Source organism: Sesamum indicum, linkage group LG3, assembly GCF_000512975.1.
Source record: "Sesamum indicum cultivar Zhongzhi No. 13 linkage group LG3, S_indicum_v1.0, whole genome shotgun sequence".
Lineage (NCBI taxonomy): Eukaryota > Viridiplantae > Streptophyta > Magnoliopsida > Lamiales > Pedaliaceae > Sesamum > Sesamum indicum.
The window spans coordinates 674,420-697,210 of NC_026147.1; the positions used below are offsets into that span (position 1 = coordinate 674,420).

General features: G+C 34.5%; 4 protein-coding genes across 5 annotated transcripts; 2 read left to right on the top strand and 2 right to left on the bottom strand.

The window, feature by feature from the left end:
- LOC105156882 (condensin-2 complex subunit H2) lies at positions 1,701–6,680 on the top strand. 2 transcript variants are annotated; one of them, XM_011073132.2, is made up of 11 exons: positions 1,701–2,101; positions 2,202–2,301; positions 3,500–3,606; positions 3,689–3,831; positions 3,907–4,348; positions 4,442–4,617; positions 4,816–4,989; positions 5,088–5,141; positions 5,391–5,492; positions 5,595–5,756; positions 6,000–6,680. In XM_011073132.2, exons 1-11 carry the CDS (start codon positions 1,912–1,914, stop codon positions 6,318–6,320), a joined length of 1,971 nt encoding a protein of 656 aa, XP_011071434.1. In that variant the 5' UTR covers positions 1,701–1,911; the 3' UTR covers positions 6,321–6,680. The 2 variants fall into 2 exon arrangements, with proteins under 2 accessions (XP_011071434.1, XP_011071435.1); XM_011073133.2 differs by having other exon boundaries at positions 4,442–4,569.
- LOC105156881 (acylpyruvase FAHD1, mitochondrial) lies at positions 6,570–9,414 on the bottom strand. Its single transcript, XM_011073131.2, has 7 exons — positions 9,072–9,414; positions 8,831–8,996; positions 8,299–8,351; positions 7,999–8,061; positions 7,531–7,581; positions 7,345–7,462; positions 6,570–6,885 (listed from the first exon to the last, which is right to left on the bottom strand). The coding sequence occupies exons 1-7, from the start codon at positions 9,276–9,278 to the stop codon at positions 6,776–6,778; spliced, it is 768 nt and encodes a 255-aa protein (XP_011071433.1). The 5' UTR covers positions 9,279–9,414; the 3' UTR covers positions 6,570–6,775.
- On the bottom strand, positions 10,745–11,290 carry LOC110011768. Its single transcript, XM_020692984.1, has one exon. The coding sequence runs from the start codon at positions 11,288–11,290 to the stop codon at positions 10,745–10,747; it is 546 nt and encodes a 181-aa protein (XP_020548643.1).
- On the top strand, positions 19,070–20,721 carry LOC105156884. Its single transcript, XM_011073134.2, has 2 exons — positions 19,070–19,360; positions 20,141–20,721. The coding sequence occupies exons 1-2, from the start codon at positions 19,113–19,115 to the stop codon at positions 20,367–20,369; spliced, it is 477 nt and encodes a 158-aa protein (XP_011071436.1). The 5' UTR covers positions 19,070–19,112; the 3' UTR covers positions 20,370–20,721.

The window sequence follows — 22,791 nt, forward strand, 5'->3', positions numbered from 1 at the left end:
TCTTGAGTTAGAAGTCCTAGCTACATAATTACTTATGTATTAGATTTTCAGTGAATTTGTAAAATTTTGAAATAACTAGAAACTTCATTCCTCTCCTTTCCTTATGTTTATAAATACTAAGATTGAGAATTGAATATAAAATTTTGATGACATATGGCCTTTCATAAAAGTTATATAATATATTAGTAAAAATAAAAATTATCTTATCAGATTAAATAATTATTTTTATAAGATGAACTGTAATTAGGTAGGGGTATCACTGTTGATTATTGAAAAGCATAAGATTAATTGGAAAGCATATTTTGGAGTAGATGGTTTTAAATATTCTAAGTTCAATCGAATACTTCTTTTCAAATAATATAGTGCACTAGATGACACTTGTTTCCAAAAATAGGACCGACAAGAAAATATATTTAATTTAATTAAATATTAAATAGAACATAATTAAGTTAAATTAGCAAGATAAATCCCGATTAGCATACTTAAGCTTAGTCCAAGAATATCCTAATTTATAGAGATGATTACACTCCCTTCCCTCAGATTTGGTGTAATTATATATAAACTTTCTATGATTTGAAAAATTACATCTACTATTTCTTATATTTGCTTTCATATAACAAATAAGTCCCCCCATTAGTCAAAATTCATTGAATTTGTTGATGTTAATAAAAAAAAATGGAATGAAAATTAATATGTACCGTTGATTGACTTATTACTGACTTATTGCAAATCAAATATTTTATTTTGGACTAAATTACCTTTATAACTGTGAAGATATAACTTCTCCGATGTATTAATGCATGAAGATATATGAGAATAATTTGGTCAGAAATATATTTATTTTACGTATTATAAGTCAATAATAAGTCAGTCGGAGGTAAATATAGATTTTTTTTCGATTTTTTTGTTAATATAAAAAAATTCGATAAATTTTAACTAATAGAGGGACTATATGTAATTATACCAAATTCTAGGGGAGAGAAGTGTAATTATCCCTAACTTACTATTATAAAAAAAGAGGTGCTGTAGACGCAAAATGACAGTTTTGAGACCGTTGTACAATTCTTTTGTGATTCCAAAAATGCCCTTCAACTGATAAGATAACTAACTTATTCAACTTTTCAAATTTTACATTAACTTAACTGCAAAATTAATATATTTAATACATTTATTTAATATTTATAATATACTTTTAAAATGTGGAAAATTATTTATTATATGCACGCAGAGACGACATGCCACGATGTCTAGTAAATGTATAATGGAAAAGTTTAATCCATTTTTATTTGAAATTTTTATGAGAAATTAAATTAACTCAAAGTTTGGAAATTAATTAATGGTTCAAAATAGAAGAAAATATATAAATAATTTTCTTTAAAAAAAAGAAGAGAGAAAAAGAGAAAATGTAAAGCCCAGACATGAGAGGACAAGTGGACTAATATGGGAGGCCCAGCCCAGCCCATCTCTGTCTCTCTCTCTCTCTCTCTCTCTCTCTCTCACATAAGCGGGAAAGCTTTCACCCAAAACTTTCAAAATCTCTCTCTCTCGCTCTCTCTATCTCTCGCTCTCTCACACACACACACACACAAATGCTCTTTCTGTCCATCTGGAGAAGCAGATAGTAACGAGCCCAGTTGTCATGTCTCTCTCTCTCTCTCTCTCTCTCTCTCACATAAGCGGGAAAGCTTTCACCCAAAACTTTCAAAATCTCTCTCTCTCGCTCTCTCTATCTCTCGCTCTCTCACACACACACACACACAAATGCTCTTTCTGTCCATCTGGAGAAGCAGATAGTAACGAGCCCAGTTGTCAAAATTCCCCAATTTTCCAGCCCTAGGTTTCTTGTTGTGGTATAACTCAGCGGAAAAGAAGGGGTATCTGTAATGGAAGGTTTGAATTTATGTGCAAGAAATGAATAACGAGTGCGAGAATCCTGAGTCTTCCTCCGGGAGATTTCTTGAAACAGTACGGCCTCTTCGCGACCTCGAGTCGAATTGGACCGTTGATTTGGCGAAGAATTTGGAGGAGTATTTACTCAAGATTTGCTCAGGGCATATCTCCAGCGACGAGGATGCCATATTCTCTGTAAATTTTGCGGAAGGTAAATTAATTTACTTAAAGAAAGTCATTTTTATGAGGGTAAATTTTTTAGCTCTTTGAACTTATTTATGAACTGATTTCGGTGTTGGTCGAATTTCTAGCTGCATTGCTGCTTCAGGGATCTGTGCAGGTGTATAGTAGGAAGGTGGAGTATTTGTATTCACTGGTTCTGCATGCTTTGGATTTCATTTCCCAGAAAAGGTGCGGTTTCTTTCTCCTTTATGTTTTTTGTCTTTTCTTCAATTATTCTGTAGTTTGTGGCTTTGTTTGAGGGTTTTGAAGGTGTAGCTCTCTTTCGTTGGAGTGGAAGTTCCATACTTTCTCTATTGCCTTTTGATTTTACAGCTTTGGGCAAGATTTTATTTGTCTTCTGTTGGTTTCTATTGTTAACATATGCAAGCTTGGCGTGAGCTAGAATTATGATAACAAAATTTCGTGAATGTTATTCAAATTCTTAAGGAGTGAGCATTCTTCAATTCTCCACACCCTAAGAGATTCGAGGGAGAGTGTTAAGCTAACTTTTACCTAGTAAGGTATTGTACTTCGATAGCTCAAAGAAGATTTGCAGCAGCTAGAAAGGTGTTGTATGTGGAAAAGCCAAACAAGATTTGCAGCAGTACCATTAAATTTTCTAAACTTTTCCATAGTGTCCTTGGTGAACAAGGGTTAACTCTTTGGATGTGGCTTCAAGGCTTCTGGTTGGTCATCTGAGTGTAAATATTATTGTGTAGCATCAGGGTGTAGGAATCTACTGGATTCAAAAGGAGCATTAGACTGAGTTTGTTTGCTTTAGCGTCTTAGGAAACATGGCAAACTGATGTATGTGGCGAAGCTAAAGCCGCTTGCTTGGCTTTTCAATCTCATTTTGGAGAGGTGATGGGAAGTAGATGATTATTTCTGTTTAATTGCTTCAGAAAGTAAACCGAAAACAATATACAAGTGATACGTTTGTCTATCAGGGTGGTTTCCTCAATGTTGTAAAAGAAAAAAATTTCCTATCCAAAACCCTACAAATGTTAACCTTTGGTTACTTTAGTTTGCAAGTCCTGGGGTATCTGTGCAAATAGAAAATTTCAGTTTCCGGAGCTGTAGGTGGATCTGGTACCCGTAAATTTCTTTGGAAGCTTCTTCGGGAGCAAAACTGGGATGTGAATGTTTAGTATGAGATAGAAATCTTAGTTACAAAATGCATATTGTATCTAGTTACTTGAATAATAGATTTGCAAAAGTATCAATTCTACTGGTTGCCAAAGTCCACTAGCTGAAAAAAGATTATTGTGAATAGGGAATTTTTTCATATTCGCTATCCCGAAATCTTATGGATGAAATTCAATATGGGATGTTTTATCCCTTGAACTCGAGTTGGAAAACTATTGTTTAATGGGCATTATTCTAACAGTCAGGAAGATCAAGCAGCAAGCGCATCTGCTGAACAAGGTGCAAGTGGTGCACATTCTGCAAAAGATGAAGTGGATGATCCATTTTGGGGGTTAGATAACATACAAGGTAGTTTGTTTATTTCGTTGTAGTTTGCAGTAATGATAGTATATTGCATGAGTTGAATGTGTTGGATTAACTCGTGGTGTAGTGGAAGCAAAGAATTTGCTGGATAGGGCCACCTCCAGAGATGTGCTACCCAGTCACTTTGTGAGGCCACCAGCAAATCTAGTTGTGCTTGAAGGTGATTGCTTAGACTCTGGTTGTGATGCTGGGGAGCTAGAGTCCTATCTGGTACATACTTGTTGCATTGTAGGACAACTTTTGCATATCCATGTTGAAAAATAATAGATTCTTTTATCATTGCAGTTAGCCACGAATGATCTTTACCGGGATTTCATTCTGCTGGACCCCTGTGATGCTGTTGCAGTTGACAATTTTCTTGATTCTAAAGTTGGCAAAGGGCAAAGTAATGTCTACAGGGCCAGCTCTGCAACTTCTAAGGGCCGCAAGAGCTTTCAGTCACCATCAAGACAATCTGAGGGAAATGAACCCAAGTTATCAGTTAAAAAGAAACAGGATGCAAATCTAGCCCAGTCACCTCGTGTTGATCGTGGATTTGAATCTAATTACTGCAGTACTGGGTGTTCTCCTCCTGCCTATGATTTTCCTTCAGACAATGATGGATTTAGAATGCGAGATGGGAATTCAGAACCTGGAGATTTTGATGATTCTGATGATGATGACGATCCATGGAAACCTTTGAATCCGCATGAACCAGGGAACTTGAAAGTCAAACCTTACAAAAGAGGTTATTCTGGATTTTTCTGCTTTCATCAAATTTACAAGAATCTGGTGTATCTCCCACATACTGCCTTCTAAACTCATTCTTGCCCACATGCAGTGAACACCAATAGGAGGCCAGAGATTGGTTCCAGGAAACATCTTTCTTTAAGTGTGGAATTTCCTCTTGCAAAACTTCGTGGACCTATTAGCACCGAGTTAATTGAAATTTGGGAAGCAAAATTTGGTGTAAGGGAAAAACTTGGAAATTCACAATCTCTTTCACATTACGAAAAGGTTGCTGCTTTGTATTTTGTTTGCATCTTAGCTTTCTTTTCTTTTATAAACAATAACTGAAATTTGGGAAGCGAAATATGGTGTCTCGGAGAAACTTGGAAAATGAGAATCTCTTTCACATTACGAAAAGGTTGCTGCTTTGTATTTTGTTTGCATCTTAGCTTTCATTTCTTTCATAAACGAAACTGCTATTTGCAGCTGCGGCAATCACTAGTTGTGGGGAAGAGGGAAATAAACGATGCCTTCTCTAATCTGGAAATCAATACTGAGGATGATGGATGTGATGGTGGGGATCCAGATATCGGGCCACCAGATTTTGACATACCTGATGGTACTTTCAACGGTGAAGATGTACCTCCACGTCCAGAAAAGGTTTGACTAATTTGCTTAGACCTACTCTGCATTAAAAGCAGAAACATTAGCAGGATGCCTTCACGGACTTCTAATACGTCGGTCTTCTACTTATGCAGCATGAAGATCCAGATGCTCATGCAAATCTTGAAGACCTTTGCCGGTCTCATTTGGTAAGAACATATTTTCCAACTTTCCTCCATTAACAATGACAATAGATATTGCTAATGAAGGAAAATGTGAGTAATAATCTAAGACTATTTTTCTTGGAGGGAATAAGTCCAGCAATGATTATTTTGTACCCACATCTACCACTGTAATTGCTACTACGTGCAGACAATAATTTCAATTAGCAAGATAGAAACATTAACAGGGGTTGAGTTTTTCTCATATCATACATGCTTGTAAACCTATCATTGTAGGATGCTCTTCTTGCTACCCTTGCTGAAAATGAGAAGCAGACTGAATTGGCCACCAGGGTTTCTACGTGGAAGCAAAGAATTGAGCAGAACTTGGAAGAACAAGTGTGCATTCATTTTAACACTTTAATCCTTGGCAAATGTTCCCACCCCTCCCCAAGTATTTCAGGTTCACATCATCTTCTGATAATTAGCCATTTATGGCAGGATGCACGTCCCCCATTTGACATTCACAAATATGGTGAAAGAGTTTTGGACAAGCTATCTGTGGAAGGAGATGGTGGGAATGATGCCTTGTCGTTTGGAGAAGTAGTCAAGGGTCAAGAGAAGCATGATGTTGCTAGAACATTTTCTGCTCTTCTGCAATTGGTAATCCTTCCATTGAAGAATCTGACCTTTCTTTTCATTGAAGGAGATAAGTTAGTAAACATATGTTGCTTTGCTTGGTATTACAAAGGTGTTCCTTTATTCAGGAATGGCTTTAGATCCAAAAAACAGTAGCTTATAATTTAGGCTTCTCAATTAATGTACTGCTGGATTTGGTGAAGTGGGAAGTATTACGTAGCTTGGCATGGATTACCTGTAGATTTCTCTTCATATTTCTTTGTGCAGGTGAACAATGGAGATGTTGATCTGGTCAGAAGCAGCCCAAATATTACATCGACTTGCCACTCAGATGTGAATCCTTTCTATGTTCGATTGCTCAGTAATGACAGGAAAAAGGGAGTACCACTTCAGTCTTCTAGAAAGAGAGGCAAAATCAACGGCAAGGAGAATCGCCCTGCTGCTAATTCATCACCACAAGGATCTTCCTCAAGTTACAGATTCTCAGTAACTCTGGGAAAACAAAGCAGATCCAGATGCACCCCTGAAGGCAAGAAGAGACGGAAGTCCAGAATAGTTGCACCATTGGACATGCATTTTGTGGGGTGACCCCGGCCCTCTTAACAAGGCAATCTTATATATTTTCTGTAATCTGACTGTATCTCCATATAAATTGAAAATGACGATGACAAGGTGACTTATTCTTTCTGTAACCTTAAATCATTGACATAACGAATTAAAAGCTGATGTCTGTAACATTTGTTTCTCTGTAACTCGGTCACATGTAGTTGCATCAGAAGGATCATTAGTCTCTTACAGGTTATTAGGTTCTTGTTTCTTCCTTGTAAAGAAGTGGTATGAAGCTCTCAAATTATTCTGAGAATTCAATGTATGTTATATAGAGTTATAACTTATTGAAGCTAATTTTGGCTTCTAGATGTGCTAATAAACAAATGTTTTTAACACGTTCAAACGATCTATAATTTCCAAATTCCAATGACCTTCAGCAGCCTGCTTCTACAAAAATATAAACCCTGAATGCTGTTACGATGGGTGCGTTTAGCTCATGAATGCCTATGGCGTCTTCCAACATCAAAGTGCACATCCAACAGGCCTGTTATTCCAGCTTCAATCTTTTGACCAACCTTAACAGGACCAACACCTTGAGGAGTCCCTGCATGGTAGAACAATAACACCATGGAACCCAATGAGAAGGTGAAGGTCCAACAGATGTAAAAGTTATGAAGGGTGGATGACAGGTATCCAAATTACTGGTAATGTCTTATTGGATGAGTCGGATGATATGCAGCCAGAATTCAGTTTAATATCTTGGAGTTGGATTAACAGTATAAACAAGGATATGAATGCTTGCAGATGGTACAGAAAATACAGCCACAAGATAAGAATGCCGCAATATGATTCATGTGTTTGACAGATCAGACACAGAGAAAGTTGTGTAGTTACTTAAGCTGATGCAACCGCAGGCTACAGCCATCATATCCTCTAACGTGCTTGACATTCAGCAGTATCAAACGAATAACTTAAATATATGGCACTGTATAGGTATATATAAATTTGCGACTAGCATATAAACATGTAGTTGAGTCAAGCAGCAATCAGCCTTTCTTTTTACCTGTCAGGATGACATCACCCTCAAGTAGTGTAAAGATAGAACTGATGTGGCTAATCAAGAATGGGATCTTAAATATCATATCACTAGTTGATCCTTTCTGCCGTATTTCTCCATCAACCTACAAGAAAAAGGATGAATTGACAGCACTGGAGTATGAAGCAGATGCAAGTAAAGAACAGGTAGTACCTTTAACCACAGTTCTACGTTGTGAGGGTCTGGCAACATGGACTTGGGTAACTGCAGAATTACAGTTAAAAAATTTAAGGATAAAGAAGTTTAGAAGAAAGAAGTGATTACAAACATGAACGTGAACAAAGTTAGATGTGTTATAACATAAGCTAAGATTCAAGACCAAAATTTCATCCTCCACCATTACTCTTTGAAATGAAATTGCTTTTCTTTCAATTTCCCAAAAAAAAGGACAAAACTTATCTTCTGGAAGGCAATAGAAAGCAGGAGTTAGGCTAAATCCTTTGTATAACAGAGACTGCAGATACTTTTTTCCTCTTTTTCTTTAAATGCTTCTACCAAAATATAAGTTAAGACAACAAAGAACAATCATACTTCTCACTTTCAATCAGATGCAAGATTGACTATAATTAGCACTATATATCAAGAAATGAAAGTCAAAGAGTACAAAGTTTGAGTTCTTACAAGAGAACTGATTGGAGTGAAGGTATCTTGGCCCTTAGCCACGGACCATGGAAGACCTGCAGACTTTAGCAGAAAATTGAAAACGTGAAAAAACTACAAGCAAGTTAAAAAAAACAAGAAAAAGGAGAAATATAAAGACGGTCCACTAAAAGCAAAAGAAAATATTAAAATTCAAGACACACGCAGAAAAATATGGTGAAAAGAAATCATCTATTTGAGATGTAGGGTGAAAGTGCACTTCTAAACTAGATAATACAGATGCAGAAATGGTTCACTACAAAATGCTAACTTTACACAAACCTTAGCAGTAGATTGGATCTCCCTTGCCGTCATATCCAAAGCAAGAGCATAACCTGGAACCCGGAAAAGAGTTGCACACACATTCAATAACCTATTCAGATGATGAGACAACTAGCAGACTTTCATCTGACAAAAAGGTTGGAACTTTACAGCGTCTCAAGAATTCTGGCGTCTATAAGAGATTGCTTTATTCAGTTATGTCTTTCAGTTTTTATGAAGGATAAAGAGATTGTGATCTTGGAGTCAGTTTATGCGTTGGCTTTAGCTAGACATATCAAGAATACAGCATGAAACTTGAACCAGACACCAAGTCACAAAGGCTTCTACTTTGGTATCCCTAGCAGGTCTTGAACAAGTAGAGCATTTTCCCGTCAGCAACGAAATTATTTGATCCGCATAACAAAACTGGCTACATCTTGACAATGTTGGGAGGAATAGAAATATACCAAGGATTGGAATACTAAACAAGCTAACAAATTATTGCGTTGCAAAACACACTAACACACATATGTATGCGTGTATGTGTGTGTACCTCCAACATAGTCCATGGCCGTAGCTTCAGGCACGTCTCGAGCGCGTTGACCGATGACCACAGCCAACTCAACTTCGTGATCCAGCGCCTCTAGCGGCTCCGGCACCTCGATTTTAGCGCCGTTCTCCAGATACGACGACGTCGGCTTTAGAAACAGCACCGGCTCCTTCAAGAACGCATCAAATCAAATCAAAGGATCCAAACATTTCAGCATGAAAATGCAGATAAATCCAATAGATACCTTAGGCACGGCATTCCCGAGTTCCTTCGCATGTGCGGCATAGTTACGGCCGACGCCGATGATTTTGGTGCCGACGGTCAGAAGCTTCTGGTAAGCCGATGCTGACGCCGCCATCCTCGGGGCTTTAAAGGTTGTTTTAGTGGCTCTATTGCTGGCGAAAAGTGCGCTACGACAGGGCGGCGATGGTCTGATGATCGAAGCACACATATGCGATCGGCGGCTTGTACGTATAGGTTCAGAGAAAGAGAGACAATTCAATTTTATCGTTCAGTTGTACTGCCCGCAGAACTACTTGTACGTTCCAACCGTGTTGTGCCTTGCGCTTCATTAGTAGTACATCTGTTAAGGCCTGTTCGGTAATAATGTTTTCTGTCCGTTACCTTAATACTCTTGTTCGATTTGCATGATTTCTTGTATTCTTTGTGTTTTCATTTTTCATTTTTAGCATAAAATATATATTTTTAAGTTTGCACAAATTTTTGTGTAAAAATGACAAAGTGTTTAGATTAATTAATGGGATTGTGTTTTATATTTAATAGTGGTGCGAAATCAATACAAGTTGTGGTGGACATTCGGACTGTAAATACACCTTCAGCAAATATTGTGATGATCAACACCCAGGCAATGCTAGATTCACAAAGATGATTCCCTTATTTGGAGAAAACTCTGCAAGATTAGATCAAACGCCTAAAACAATATGTTCTGGAGTTTAGGGGATGGAACTATCTCATTTTGGCATAAGGCTGGGCATGAAGATACAACATTTGTTCTAGTGAACCATTTATGTCTTAATTTTGAGTGGGACATCTTACAGGTGCATAGTCTCCTGCCTGCTCACGTTGTTGAAATGGTGGCTTCTGTTCCCATCACACTTCAAAAAATGGCAAGTTTTCAACCAAGTCAGCATGGGAACATATATGGTCTCCACTAATTCTCCTCACCATTTCCATCTTCGTTTGGAGACTGTTCAATTCCTGGATCCCAGTAGCCAACAGATTTCAGAAAAGAGGTATTCTTTGGCATCCAAGTGCTGCTGATGTTCTGATATAAAATCAGTTGAACATTTGTTTCTTGATAGTGTACATGCTCTTCAAGCCTGGAACTACTTCGCCGCCAGACTTAATGTCACTCTGCCACACACCACAAACATCACCACTTTCATGCAAGCTTGGAAATTGAGGGAATCGCAGCATCAGCAGCTCAGAGAAATCATCCCTATGTTAGTCGTGTGGAACATTTGGACAGTTAGAAATAAAACAAAACAGAGGAATGTCTCATTCAAAGCTTCTTCTAGCATCGTCAAAACATTATTATTTTTTTTGGGGGGGTAAATGTAAGTTTTATTAATAAAACAAGATCGTACAGTACAACAGTACTCAACTGGTGGTTTCTTCCTCGACAGGCCAAGAGATACTCCATAATCTATATAACGCACATGAACTAGCAGAACGAGATAAATTAACACTAATAATCCTCTGTCTAATATCTTCCACAATAATGGTGGCTATTATATTCGGTGGTCGCTCCGTATGCTTAAAGTGTCTCAAATTTCGTTCCCTACAAATGTGGTAAATGCAAGCAGCCAGGAGTGCACGATAAGCCAAGTTAACCATATGTTTTCCTCTCCATTTCCTTGCAGCCCACTCAACGTCTCGTAACCACTCTCTATCAGGTCATTCAAACCGAACAATCCATCGAATCGCTGTTTGGCAGTTTCTGGCATAACGGCATCGAAAGAATAGATGAGTATGTGTCTCCATTGCGTCCTCATCACATAATATACAGGCGCCTAGGTATGATAGCCATGGTTTATCAGCTGTGGATAGTTTTCCCAAAATCACAAGCCATACGATGAAATTATGCCTGGGGATCTTCAGAGAACCCGAGAGTAATGAAGACCAATCTACCTTGGGTCCTGGTGGGTCCAATAGCCTATAAAGAGATGCAACTGTAAGTCGTCCCGTCTCAAATCGCAAAATAATGCGATATGTCTCGCCATGAATTATTGGCAATGCATGCAAAATCTCCAAGCACTCAATGTACATAACAAGAGGCCAATGCCATTGCCCCTCTATAATAACACTGCTGAGCTTGTCCGTAGTCCGAAGCCCAAGCATACGTGGACCCTGTGGGAATCTCTCAATAAGGGGACCAAGATGATGCCATGGATCATGCCACAGATAAAATGAATTCGCATTACCAATCTGATAGTCTACCATCGATCAAAGGAGTTTCCTCCAGCCCCACGAACCACCATGTCAGTGACCGTTCATACAGATTTATCATGTAGCCGCCCGTTATATAACTATTCTACCCAGATTGATGTTCTATCACATCGAACAACATCACACAACTTCTTGCTCATCAAGGCACGGTTTTAAGTTGCGATGTCCCGTAGGCCCTGACCCCCCTCCGACACCGGTCTACAGACATCCCTCCATGCTACTTTGGCATATCCACTGGTTCTTGTGCCCTTCCACAGAAAAGCTCTCAGACGCTTCTCAATCTCCCTTATAACACCTTTAGGTAGGATGAATGCAGAAGCCCAATATATACTTAACGCCATAAGGACAGATTTAATAATATATACCCTCCCAGCATACGATAATCTCATTCCTTCCCAACCTTTAATGTGTCGATCGATTTTCAATAATAAAGGCTGGCAGTCTGTTAATGATAATTTAGAGGAAAGTAGAGGAAGTCGAAAGTATCTCATCGGAAGATGCCCTTCTTGGAAGCCGAGCATCTCTAACAGCTGCTCCCGTATCTCTTGTGCAGATCGAGAGATGATAAGATGACTCTTATGCACATTAAGCCGGAGACCTGACCAGGAAACGAATAGGTCCACTCGTGCTTAAAGACCCCTATAGAGTCCATATCAGCTTTGCAGAACAGCAACAGATCATCTGTAAATCCAAGTTGAAATAATCGAGAAGGCTCACATTTCCAATGAAAAGAAAAACGCATGTCCTGATCAATTATCTACAAAAGAATCAAATGCAGAACCTCCATTACAAGAACGAACAGATATGGCGATAAAGGGTCCCCCTGCCGTAGCCCTCTCAATCCAGTAAAGAAACCATGAGGTTTCCCATTCAACCTGACAGAAAACGAGGGTGTCGTGACACACTCCTCTATCCACCTAATGAACGTAGTTGGGAATCAAAACAGGTGTAACACTGCAAGTAGAAAATCCCATTCTACCATGTCATAAGCTTTTCGGATATCCACTTTCAGTGTACATCTACGAGATAGGCGCGCCTGATTGTAGCCTGTAAATAGTTCTTGTGCTAATAGTATATTGTCTCCAATACTACGACTAAGAATAAAGGGAGCCTGACAAGGGCTTATCAACTTATCCAACACCCTACTCAACTTTTGCACAATAAGTTTGGCAATAATCTTATATAAAATATTACAACACGAAATAGGGTGAAAATCTGTGACCATCATAGGGGCATGTACCTTAGGGATAAGTGCCGGAAGTGTGGTGTTGATTTGCTTCAGCAGTTTTCCCGTGGTAAAGAACTCCAAGATTGTCTTCGTAACCTCCGGACCCACGATTGGCCAGGCAGCTTTATAAAACCTCGATGAGAACCCATTCGGTCCAGGTGCTTTATCTTCAGCAATGTCAAACACTGTCTGTTTGACGTCAACTACAGTGACGGGTGTAAGGAGCTGAAGCCCTTCCTCCTCATTGAGGACATGTCTAGCCTATGACCTCAGATACCGGATATCTATCACCTGCCTCCATCTTTCTTCGCCTAACAGAGCCTAATAGAAGGAGACAAACTCATGAATAACCGTTCCTGGCTCTGAGTAGGTGGTCCCGTGTTCATCATTTATTTGCAAGATTCTCCGAGTGGCATGTCGCTGAGCTATCTTGCAAAAGAAGACTCGTGAACATTGATCCCCATCCTTCATCCATTGCATCTTTGCTCGCTGCTGTAGCATGATTTGTTCCATTTTACCGCCTTGGCGTATACCAAACGACAACAGTGTTTCAGGAGTAGAAAGAGGTCGTTTTATCTATCCGAGCTAACCAAGATCTGTGCTTCTTCAAGAAATCCTTTAGCCAGTCGTACATTCTCCGAAAGATCTCCTTTATTGCGCTGTTGCTGTCGGAATATTGGCTTAGCTTTTAGTTTCCGCGTAATCGCGTACATAGGCACTCCAATAATGTCGTTTTTCCATATATTCTGCACACTAGGAATAAAATTTAGTGAAAGAGTAAGGTAATTATCAAATTTAATCAAATTTGGTTCGACTAGAATTTTCTGTTGGTAGCTATGGATAACTTACATGAAAAACATGTACATGTATTCTGCTTGTCAATTCTCTCTCAAGGGCACTTGGATCATTTATCATATGATTGCGTGTCAGGAAAAACTCCCATCATGTTATAAAGGATTTCAAAATTTTGGATTCCTATTTTGTAATATTTCACAGTGTTGAATTGCAAATTCATTTAGTATGGATTTGGAGTCATTTGAAATTCTTTTATCCAAACATAGCTTTATCTCTTTTTTTTTTTTTTTTTTAATTTTTGTCTCATGTTATTTTCTATCGCTATCACCAACCAAACACGCCTTCAATACTGTATCCAATTTATGGGTGATATCAACATGGGAATGGGCCCAGTGCACCAACAGTCCTTATAACCACACAAACGTGGCCCAATAATTCACAATAGTCCAAATGATGATGTCAATTACAAGATGGGGCCCAATCTAGTGAAAAATGAAAAGTCCGATGTATTGGTTTTTCCACTCATTACTCTTTGGCTGCGAAACCTAAAAATTGCCACTTTGACCCCTTATCTTTTCTTATATTCAAAATTTAACCCCATTATTTTTTTTCAAATTTTTTTTTTTGTTCTAAGATTTTCTAACATTAAATGTGAAAAGTATCAAGATGTTAATCTCATTTATCTACATTATACAATTTTATGGTTTATTTTTTATATTGTTTACCTTTATCGACAATAAAATATAAAGTTTTCGTAAAATAGAAGTACTTAATCTTGTATATTAATTTCCAGTAAAGTTCTTGATATTGAAGATACCTCCAATATATTGAAGTAAAGAACTAAATTATCCACCATCAAACTTGAGAAGATAGTCTTATGGGTATCGGAGTTTTAAAATATGATAAAATATTGAAGGGTCGATCGAGAATCCTAAAATTTTTTAGGGAATTAACCTATAAAATACTAATTAGCAATTCGATGCTTAAATCAGTAATAATTTTGACAGTAATCAAGCAAAAATACATATGAAATGCATGGAATTCAGTAGGTTATGTGATGAAACGCGCGAAGAAACAAAGGCAACATAAATGAGTGGATACTCCCAAGTTCTTTGGTAAAGTAGGTTTCATAGGATAAGATCGGTCCAACTGTATGTCACGTCATTCACGTTCACGAGTAGGAACATAATTTGCTACATTCAAAAAGTTGGACAAAACCTTTATCAATCTTGATTTATTTCATTCTCCATAAGAGGAATAAGTTGGTACATTCTATCAACTACACTTGTTGAAGTGATGGGCACCTACAAATTCAATATTATCCCATAAGTGTGAAATTTTGGAATAATTGTAGAAAATTACAAAACAAGATAGAAAAGGTATATAGTTTCTTGGAGTTCAAATTCTTGTACTTGTTTGGAATGACTTTAATGGTGAGTGGCAAAATATTCTTCCAAATGATGTTATATGTTTACAAGAGTTACTTTCATAAATTAAAATAGGTGAAATTATATTTTTAGTTTGATAGAGAAGGGGGTTCGATATTTTTTATTTTTTATTTTACGAAATTTTTAGAATGATCCCAAAATTAAAAAATTAGACACATTTAGTCCCATAAAATAGAGAACTAAATTTGTCGAGTTTTTGTAAATTTGGGATCATTTTCAAAATTCCAAACAAAAGACTAAATGTGTTGAATTTTTAAATTTTAGAACTATTTTAAAAGTTTTATAAAATAAAAAATTAAAATATTAAATCCCTATTTTATGAAACTAAAAATATATTTCCTCCATAAAATATATATGCTCTTAATCCAAACACATATGATTTGATTGAAAACAAATATGTGTGGTGGGACTGAAATGAACCTATTCAATCAATATATACTTGCAATTAATTATATTACAAAATTAAATCATATTATAACTACATAAAAAGCAAGTTATTCCCTAGCTACACTATATAAATGAATATGATTTAAAAACTATGAAAAATTAATATTTTTTACAACATGAAGCAAAATCAAAGCGAAAACCTAAAATTTTGATGCTATTAATCAATATTTGACACAATTTTAGCTATGATCATAATATTTTAGCACGATTTTTAACGATGGCTAATATTTTACGTCACCTGCAGAAATATATAACTGCTAGTGACAACCATAAATAATTTGTATTTCTTGCGGGCTTTTTTTATTTTCTTTTGATCATGTATGGTAATATTGATCATAACGAAAAATCGTATTTCTTCGAATTATTTATATATATAATCATTGTTGTATCTACTTGATTGATAAGATTGATGTGTTCCAATGATATTTGTGATGGCCAAACAAGGAATGAAGAAAAAGGTTGAGTAATGACATAATATCTATGTATGAAACTGAAATAACTTGCAAATTTTCTAGTTCATGTTTGGATGTATATCCAATTGTTTATGATAAGGTTGAGTGGGTAGATGTGGCACATAGGTGTTACTTGTTCTTACAACCAAATTCTTGCCTTTATTGACTTTAAATAACCTTTTAATTAAGTGGGGTCTCCTTTATGTATAGTACTCTCCTTATTCTAAGTTGGGAAAAGTATTATTTTAGTCTGCTAAATATGTCTAATTTTAATTTTAGTCCAATAATTATGTCCATTTTTGTTTAGGTCCAGTAACTTATGAAATTGCTTACTTTTAGTCCTCTGATAAATTTTCGGACAAGTTTACCCCTATACAACTTTGAAAGGCAGTTTTAGTCCATATGCCCTCATAGGGGTAAAATTGTTCGAAAATCTGTCAGAGGACTAAAAGTAAGCAATTTCGTAAGTCACTGGACCTAAACAAAAATAGACATAGCTATCGGACTAAAATTAAAATTAGGCATACTTAACGGACTAAAATAATACTTTTCCCTTCTAAATTTGATAAAAAAAAAATTATCTTTCAAATTTTCCTCAAATTTATAATTTAGATACGATCTATATATAAAATTATTTTTCACTTGCTATTTTAGGAGTGATATTTAATAATTTAAATATAATAAAATTATCATTTTAAATTTTTTTTATTTAAAATTTTATTTGGAATCAAATAAAAATAATAGATTTGGGATGTGGTTAGGGATGTATTATTTTGTCCCTGATCAATAAAAGACAAATTATTAAGCATATGTGGGGATTATGGAGAAATTATGTGGCAACTTGATGAGTAGGAAATGCAATTTGTCTATTTTCTAATTAAATGAAAAAAAATTGCATGAAATGTATTTTTAATGTTTAATTTTATTCAATATATGACAGATTTTGTGTTTGAATTTCATTATTTTCCAATTTTCTAACCTTACGGTATCGTGGTTTTATTTTATTAAAAACTATATATAAAAAAAAGAATCGTTATTTTATTTTATTACTTTTGCTTCGAAAAATTATATTTAATTTAATATCCTATTGTTTTTATATTGTTGCAAAATTAAGTTTCCAAATTTCCAATCTTAGTCCTTTCTTGATTATAACGTATGATGCCTTTCACACTCGATTTTTTTTCAATAATATTCTTTTTCTCTATATATTATTAATCTTAACAATATATTTCTTGGCTTTATTAATTTTTTTTTTTGAATATTATACTCTAAAACAATCATAAATAAAGACCCTCTTTCCAAATGCTCCCCCTAACTATTTGGGCTCATAATTATCCCACTCCAATATATATATATATATATATATATATATATGTGCGCGCGAGAGAGAAAATCATTGTATTTGGTTTCATTTTCAAGTTATCTCCACGACGAGTCAAAACATACCCAATATTTGTTATAATTCAAAAACACTTTATTTGGATGTTTTTAACTATTTTAGCATAAATACATATAAATATATATACACACACATATACATAAATATATATAAAAAAGACATGATTTGAGAATGAATAGTAATTTTTGTCTCCCAAAACACAACATTAAACATACAGAACTTATTTTAAATTATCTCCAAAAACAAATCCGAACATACATACTATCTCTAACACGCACTTATTTATCTTTGTTTTTCTCTCTTCATCTCCATAAAACTTAATTAATAATAAGTGAAAAACCTCAATTATAGTACATAGACAGTTCCCCAAGCAATCAAAAGTCTATGAGATGTGAAAGTGTAGGAGATGGTCAATCTAGCTAATTAATTATTATTCAACAATGTCTATCCAAATGCTACATATATAGAGAGTTGAAATGTCTCTTTAGTATAAGCTCTAGGAATCATATGATTAAGTGGCCAATGATAATATCTTATTTTTATGAAAAATAATTCATAATTAAGTTTAAGCCTAAGGGGTTTGGTAGCCAGCTTTTATCCTATTTTAAAGATTAAAAAAAAAATCTAGCCTAATTATTCATATAGAAGTAAATAAAAACGTAATAAATTAGAACGGCGTAAAAATGAGGTCCAGATCAAGTAATAAAATCGAGAGTTTATAATTTCAAGATATTCAGTTAAATGTTCTGCTCGTTGGACGTTGTTTATCACTATAAGAAAATAGTTTAATAGTTGCGAAAAAATTTAATATTAAATTCAATATCGAACAAATTAGTAATAAAAATTTCGTTGCTAATATATATGTATATATATATATTAAATAATTTATTAGAAAATAATTTTTGTTGCTAAATTCATTAGCAAGTAATTTTTTGTATTTTATAATATAGATTAACAATGAGAATTTTACTTGTTAATTTGTTCGACGCTGACTCGTTTATTCCCATTGCTATTAAGCCATTTTTTGTAGGGTATTTTTATGATAATTAATTGTTAAAAATTAATAAGTGACTTTGGGCTTCAATTCAAATTAAATATATTTTCTTTAAATACACATACAATATTTAAAACTTAATAAACCAAAACTCGAACCATAACAATTCAAATTAATAAAGTGCCTTACAATGTGATGAAGAATGAGAAATATTGAATACAAAGTTCTTAAGTTCATGAAATAATAGTATATAATATATTTATTATGTGATTTATTTATATTTAATTAAAAAATAACTAATTGCATCTACAATTGATCAAATTCAATTTGATAAAGAATTTCCCTTAGTGAATGGCATGAATAAGGCTAAATTCACTCCAAAATTCAATCACATTGAATATTCAAATTGGTATTATTAATATCTTTTTAATATAAATTCCATATAATTAAATGGTTGTAAATGGATAATTTTTAAAGAATTAATTTCTAATTTAACCATAAGTGAAATATAAATCCACTAGAAAAAAAAAAATTACTATTGTCTGCATTTCTAATGGCTACAGACTCAAATCAACCGTAAATAATTATTAATAACCATGATTAGATAAAATTGATATAAAAATTTAATTTATTCAACTATATATGATAAATATTTTTTGTCATGATTATGAGTTATTTAAATTACAACCACAGTTAATTAATATTTTACTATGATTTTAATTGTCCCAAAATGGTAACTATGGTTTTTATTTAATTGTAACTAATATTTTGATCTTATTTGCAGAAATAATAATTAATAGCTGATGCACAGCTGTAATCAATTAGTAAAGTGTGATTTTTTATTTTTAATCATAATATAATTAATTATAACAAAACATTATAATTTAATTTTAATCATTTATATATACGTAAAATTTCCATTTACGTGGCAATTAACAAGCAGGTAATGTTAGCTCGTAGGCTACGCTAGCTCTCATATACTACTTTTTTCTTTATATATCCTCTGATCAGCAAAACCTCCTCCTCCACCACCAGCACTGGCCGGGAATTAAGATGCATGAAATGGTGGGACTTAGTGTAATATTGGAAAACTACAGGGACCAATCTGCAAAGAAAGCTCCACAGTTAGTGATGAGCAGCAGCAGCAAAGGAAGCATCATGATAAAGTTACCAGCTGTAGCACCCTCCTCTCCTGGTTTTGTAAGAAGGAAAAGCCTATGTAGTAGTTCAGCTGCGTTTCTTGATCATTGTTTCCTCTGCAAGCAGAAGCTCTTGCCTGCCAAAGACATCTACATGTACAAGTAAGCTAGCTAGGGTTTGATCCATGTTTGTCCCAATTCTTACAACCTTTTTCTGCTGTACAGACAATCTTTCTTTTGGAATTGGGCAAATCAAATCAGCAAATCAAAACATATTAATACGGCTCGCGCCTCGATTGCTACCCTATTGCGCGAGTTATTGTCGGTTGTAGCTTCGTATGAGTCTTACGAGTTTACCCTAAAAAGACGTATTGCTAGAATGAAGAGTCACTGGGGCATATATATTGCTTAAACCTTTCAAATCGATGTGAACGTTTGCTTACATTATATATATATAGTGAGGAAAAATTGCATTTTACATCCCCATTAATTAGCACTTTGACATTTTAGTCTCATTGTTATTGATTTTGTTATTTGCATCCCACAACTCAAATTTTTTTGCAATTTCAGTCCCAAGTCTTATTTCGTTAAATTTTTGGAGAAAACATCAGATGCAGCGCACAAGCTCCGTTAAGTGTTGAGGGACGTTGACTGATGTTTTCTCAGAAATTTAACGAAGTTAAAGTTTTGAACTACAAACTACAAACTAAAAAAAAAAATTGAAAACAAAATTAGAAAAATGACTAATTTATGAGACGTAAAATACAATTTTTCCTATATAATGAGTTATAATCTTGTTTTGGGATCATATCCAGAACTTTAATTATGATATTGGCTATTATTATCTTATTTCATTTCTTTTTCAAAATAAGGGTTTTTTTTTTTTTTGTTAAAAACAATGAATTATTACTAATAAATATTGTACTGTACTTGAATATGTAGAGGGGACAGGGCATTTTGCAGCGTGGAGTGCAGGTGCAGGCAGATGTTCATGGACGAAGAAGAGACTAACACTACCACTGCAAAGAGTGGTTGTACCACGAGAGAGTACAACTGCTCATTGGCTGCCATGAAACCACCACCGCAACTGCCCACCACCACCACCACTTCTTCCCGCAGTGGCAAAGGCCCAGGAAATTCCTTTTCTACCCTTGCTACATTTTGTATATGACCTTTTCATTTTAGTCCTCTTCCACCCCCCCCCCCCTCTCCGAGTAGTTTTGTCATTTCACTTATGTGCAATTTTCTTGTCATCTTTTTGGATGGTCGGATTGGATTTTTGGTTTTAAATAATGTAGTATTGTCTATTCCATTTAATATATGCATGCCATGTATATAAAAAAAAATAAATAAAATAAATGACATCATTTTTGTATACATGGCATGTATATATAAAATGGAATAGACAATGCAAAAATATTGAGAATAGTTGGTCATATGTATCTTTATGAGTACGTAAGCGTGTAAATACGGGTTAAATGTATTTTTGATCCTATAGATTATGTTATTTGACGTTTTTGTCCTTTAATTTTTTAAAATAACATTTTAATCCTGTATCTTTTTAATTTTTATAAATTCAATTATTTTTTCTCCATAGTTCACTTCTATCAACGAGAATGGGTTTTGATTCTGATATCAAGATTCTCGTGCACGTTAGGGATCAAATTTACCCAAGAGTTAACACAATTAATAAAGTCACGAGAAACAAAAAATCCCTTAAAACTCCCAAATTTTCATAAAGAAGTTGAAAGTTGAGGGACTTTATGATGAGAAAATTAAACATCATATAGTAAAAAGGGAAAATCCTAAATAAAATCCCTAATTGTAATTATATGGATTAATTGGATAGAAGTAAACCAATGTTGACTAAATCAAAAGAATACCTAAAAAATTGTAGACCACATCCATATTTATTTAGGGATAGAGGAGATTTTTCACCTAAAAAGCATTAACAACAATATTGATATCATCCTTGCATGAAAGGCCTATAAATATCATAAAGGTATGAATAGAAAAGGACATTGGGGAAATTGGTAAAATTGTGCTTATTTTTCATATTCTCTCTACTCTACATTTCTTATCCACGTCAACAAGATAATTTATTTCTATATATAGGGAAAGGTATTATTTTAGTTCGCTAAGTATGCCTAATTTTAATTTTAGTTCGCTAAGTATGCCTAATTTTAATTTTAGTCCGATAACTATGTCCATTTTTGTTTAGGTCCAGTAACTTACGGAATTGCTTACTTTTAGTCATCTGGCAGATTTTCGGATAATTTTACCCCTATGAGTGCATATGGACTAAAACTGCCTTTCAAAAGTTGCATAGGGATAAAATTGTCCAAAAATCTGCTAGAGAACTAAAAGTAAGCAATTTCATAAGTTACTGGACCTAAACAAAAATGGACATAGTTATCGGACTAAAATTAAAATTAGGCATACTCAGCGGACTAAAATAATACTTTTTCCCTATATATATTATCCTTCTATATATTACAACAATATTGATTCGGGTCAAGGTACTCAAGACTTAGTGATGATCTGGCAATAATTTGGTGTTGACATGAATGCCTTCTAAATTAGGGTCCATTAATTTGATCTAAATGGATGAGGTCGGCCTGTACATAAAGATTAGGTTTGCCAATGTGGCCTTCAACTAAACCCTCTGATCATAAAGTCAGAGTTCGTTCGAGATTATAGGAGTCACATAGGACAATTCTAGTATCATAAATGGATATTTGTGAATGGCCCCCCAAAGTATAAAACTTATACGTCAGAGTCCGCATTAATCATATGTCCTGTAAATAGCCATCACATGGGTCGGATATCAAAATCTGATAATTCGAGTTAGACGAATTAGGCTAAAAAAGATGCGGATCTATAGAGTATTTTGACATTTTCATATTGTTAGAGGACAATTTTGTTCTTTAAAATGTATTTATTGTATTTCCCCTATCAAATGTAAAATAAAAAGAAGAATAGAGCATAATTTCCATTCAATTCAAATACTTCTATTTGAGTAAAACAAATTTTAAAAATCACACAATTCAATAAAATAGAAGAACATGTTTATGACAATATTATTGTTGATAGGAAAAACTTGTGAATCTATTGGACCACGTGGTTGAAGGAGATGAAGATCAACACGATCAACGATAGGAGTGTTTGTACAAATTTCTGCTTTTGAAAAAAATGATTTTTTAATAAAAAATAATATAAAAAATCAAATGTTGGTAGCGTGTTAAAAAAGTGAAACGCAAACAACACCTAAATGGACTGTGTTTTGGGAAAAAATACTTTTGAAACAAACTTTATAATAAATTTTGAAAAACAATAAATTTTATAGTTGACTAAAGATTGTTTTGTCTACTTAGGTTAAAGAGATATTATTTTCACTTATATTTGTACTTGTGTTTTGTTAATAATAATTGGGGTAAAATATATTTTGCCCCCTAAACTATTCTTGATGTAACATTTACCCCTCTTAAATTAATAAATATAACATTTACCCCTTATAATTAAATTTTTGAACAATCTTGCCCTTATATTATATATGAAAATGAGGGCAAAGTTGTCCAAATAAAAAGTTGGAT

Bases quoted from the DNA above. Each gene is read 5' to 3' on its own strand.
- LOC105156881 (XM_011073131.2), bottom strand. From the start codon at position 9,278: ATGTGTGCTTCGATCATCAGACCATCGCCGCCCTGTCGTAGCGCACTT. The intron at 8,062-8,298 runs GTTTGTGTAAAG...TTTCTGCTAAAG, and splicing joins AGATCCAATCTACTGCTAAG to TCTGCAGGTCTTCCATGGTC. The intron at 7,582-7,998 runs GTAAGAACTCAA...GTAATTCTGCAG, and splicing joins TCACTCCAATCAGTTCTCTT to TTACCCAAGTCCATGTTGCC.
- LOC105156882 (XM_011073132.2), top strand. From the start codon at position 1,912: ATGAATAACGAGTGCGAGAATCCTGAGTCTTCCTCCGGGAGATTTCTT. The intron at 5,142-5,390 runs GTAAGAACATAT...CTATCATTGTAG, and splicing joins ACCTTTGCCGGTCTCATTTG to GATGCTCTTCTTGCTACCCT. The intron at 5,493-5,594 runs GTGTGCATTCAT...CATTTATGGCAG, and splicing joins AGCAGAACTTGGAAGAACAA to GATGCACGTCCCCCATTTGA.
- LOC105156884 (XM_011073134.2), top strand. From the start codon at position 19,113: ATGCATGAAATGGTGGGACTTAGTGTAATATTGGAAAACTACAGGGAC. The intron at 19,361-20,140 runs GTAAGCTAGCTA...TTGAATATGTAG, and splicing joins AAAGACATCTACATGTACAA to AGGGGACAGGGCATTTTGCA.
- LOC110011768 (XM_020692984.1), bottom strand. From the start codon at position 11,290: ATGGTAGACTATCAGATTGGTAATGCGAATTCATTTTATCTGTGGCAT.